The sequence below is a fragment of the Pelobates fuscus genome, chromosome 5 (genome assembly GCF_036172605.1).
Source record: "Pelobates fuscus isolate aPelFus1 chromosome 5, aPelFus1.pri, whole genome shotgun sequence".
NCBI classification, from domain to species: Eukaryota; Metazoa; Chordata; class Amphibia; order Anura; family Pelobatidae; genus Pelobates; species Pelobates fuscus.
The window spans coordinates 164,679,633-164,682,987 of record NC_086321.1 but is presented as its reverse complement, the minus strand read 5'-3'; the positions used below and the strand labels follow the sequence as shown (position 1 = coordinate 164,682,987).

The 3,355-nt window shown below is 30.8% G+C and overlaps 1 protein-coding gene across 1 annotated transcript; it reads right to left on the bottom strand.

Moving 5' to 3' along the window:
• Positions 1 to 1,266: 1,266 nt before the first annotated feature.
• LOC134612058 (olfactory receptor 6M1-like) lies at positions 1,267 to 2,238 on the bottom strand. The gene has a single exon (XM_063456437.1). It carries the CDS (start codon positions 2,236 to 2,238, stop codon positions 1,267 to 1,269), a length of 972 nt encoding a protein of 323 aa, XP_063312507.1.
• Between the last annotated feature and the right edge of the window lie 1,117 nt (positions 2,239 to 3,355).

Below are 3,355 nucleotides of genomic sequence, written 5' to 3'. Positions count from 1 at the left end.
CACCAAGACCGTTGCACCACAGACTGTCCAGGAGTTGGCAGATGCTTTAGTCCAGGTCTGGGAGTAGATCCCTCAGGAGACCATCCGCCACCTCATCAGGAGCATGCACAGTCATTGTAGGGAGGTCATACAGGCACGTGGAGGCCACACACACTACTGAGCCTCATTTTTGACTTGTTTTAAGGACATTACATCGAAGTTGGATCAGCCTGTAGTGTGTTTTTCCACTTTAATTTTGAGTGTGACTCCAAATCCAGACCTCCATGGGTTGAAAATTTTTTTATTTCCATTTTTTTATTTTTGTGTGATTTTGTTGTCAGCACGTTCAACTATGTAAGAACAAAGTATTACAGAAGAATATTTAATTCATTCAGATCTAGGATGTGTTATTTTTGTGTTCCCTTTATTATTTTGAGCACTGTATATATATGTATGTATGTATGTATATATATATATTTATTTTGTAGTTAAGTGTGCTGACTCAAAATATGCCCTTCGTACTAACTGTTGTTTTTTTTACATTAATATACATTTTTGTACAGCACTGTAACCTATACGGGGCAATAAATACAACAATATGATAAAATTACACTTTCTATTCAGCTGAAGCAAGTGGATAAAATCTACATAATTTATTTTATATAAACAGTGCTTTATCAACATCTTTTAATGTGCCTTTATAATCATCAGAGACATTTTCTATAATTATTGTATTTATAAAAAAAAATCCAAAACTGTGTATGTACCACATAGCACTTTTAAATGAATTGTAAATTTTTTTGAAAATGTTTACATGAATTCAACATTTTAATTTTTGTACAACAATTTTATGTAATTTTCTTTGTCCAGTTTTGTATTCATCATCAGAGCTCTCACACTCTCATTCCCAGTTAAATGAATACATGTTGTTTATCACATCAGTAGAAATGTTAATAACAATTTGACTGCAGGCAGCAGAGACCATAAGAACATTTTTGTTTTATATTGTAATGCTGTCTAATGAACTTTTTATAGAGAAGCTGAATTTAAAATGATTTATGTAAAGAAGACAAACCACTTTATTAAAAGCAGATGTAGATGTATCAGTACAATCTTACATTGTATTTTGATAAACTGCTAATTAGAAACTTAAAGATGGAAGATATATTTTTTTGGAACAGTTAAATGCATGTTTCATGTCTGTGAAAACATTATTGTGTAGTGAATGTAAATAGCACAGAACAGAGCAGAAAAGTAATATTTTATCATTAGCATTTTAACATTTGTTCAACCTATTAAAAAAAAATGTGATCTGTGTTTATTCATGGTTTCCTTAAGGATAGCTTTGACTTTCTGATTCCTCAAGGTGTATATATATGGATTAAGTAGTGGAACTACAACTGCATTCAAAATTGCAACCACCTTATCAATATCAAGAGCCTGGACTTTAGATGGTCTAACGTATGTAAATATACAGCTACCATAGATGAGACTTACTACAACAGCATGAGAGCTGCATGTAGCGAAAGCCTTTTCCAGCCCATCTTTTGAATTAATTTTCAAAACTGCATATATGATGTGAATATAAGAAACAACAGTGACCATAAGAGTTCCAAGAAGCAGTAATGTGCTTGTGGTAAATTCCAAAAGATAAACTGAGGTTACATCACCACATGCATTATTTAGTAAAGGTGCAATATCACAGAAGAAGTGATCCAAAACACTAGAACAAAATGGCAATCGCATAATTAAAATCGATGGCACAAGTGTGTAAAAAAATGCCCCTACTGCTATACCAACCATAAGTCGTATACAGACCTGTCTGTTCATGATAACATTATACCTCAAAGGATGACATATAGCTAGGTATCGGTCAAAGGACATTGTTGCTAAAATAAGAAAGTCTGCTGCCCCTATTAGAAAGAAAATGTAGAACTGGGTCAGGCATCCAGCTTTAGGGATGTACTTTCCTCTTGGTATGAAGCCTCTTATCATATTTGGAATAACAAGATTAGTGAAACAGATTTCTAGGACAGCTAGGTTACATAAGAAAAAATACATTGGACTCTGCAGATGTTTATCCAAGGTCACTAGTGTGAGAATGAGGACATTTCCTAAAACAGTAAATACATAGGACAATAAGAGAAATATAACAAATGTAGCGGTAATAACAAAGTTTAGGGAATTGTGGAATCCAGACAAGATAAATTCTGTCACAGCAATCATGTTATAATCAGTTCTGTTGTTAAGGGTATCCATTCCTTTATTACCTTCTAAAAAATATAAAATATATGATTATATTCATCCACACAAGGAAATAGTTTCCTTATTGATGCTAAAATAATTCCAGCTGCAGTTTTCAGGAATAGATACACTGAAATATAAATAACTACATAACAATATAAATAAACTTATAACAATATGTAACATAAAAATGATTTATACATGTGTTTTTCGCTTTGTGCCATGAAAGATTTAGTTCATAGAACATTCTAAGATATTTAGAGTGAAAGTGATATACAATTGAAAACACAAATGAACTATGTTATTAACAAGGGAGATTACATTTAGTAACAAGTCTTATTTTGTTGTACTCGGGATATCGTGATATAAGAAAAAAAATTTAATTCAAAAACTGCTAAATACAAGTGAGCATGAGAAAAGAGTACATAATTTTATACATGATTTTATAATCGTTACCCATATTCTGTAATTGTTATATTAAAAAAAATAGCATTGTCATATGGTTTTATCATTATTTTCATCTGTATATATATATATATATATATATATATATATATATATATGTATATATATATATATATATCGTTTTATTATTAATGTTTTTCAAAATGTCTCACAGTTTGACATTATTGGAATGTCAAAACATTAGCAACCTTTTTAAACTCCCTCTCTGCAAAGGTAAACCTTTTCGGAGGGCTGACCTTAGGTTGACCAAAACATTTAATTCAGGAAGAGACCATAAAAATAGTAAAAGTAAAATTGTCTCTACATTTACACAGCAGTGACTTTTTGGAAAACATTTTGGAACACAAACAAAATATATTTTCCAAATTTCAATTCAATACTAATATTGTAAATACTAAATAAAGCCAGAGTTGTTTATGCACCGCACATTGTGACATACATTATGCTTTATTTTGTCTACACATGCATATGGTCTCGTTTTGACCTATAAACAGTCGTGTTAGTAAAATTGTGATAAAATCCTCTTTGATGCAATTCATCTTATTTTCTCTGTATGTAATTTTTTTCTGATTACAGTGGGAGAAACCAATAAACAGTATGCAGATTTTGAGTTTTAATTCTATATTAGAGCTGATACCTAACTAAAAACTGATGAGCATATTTCAAA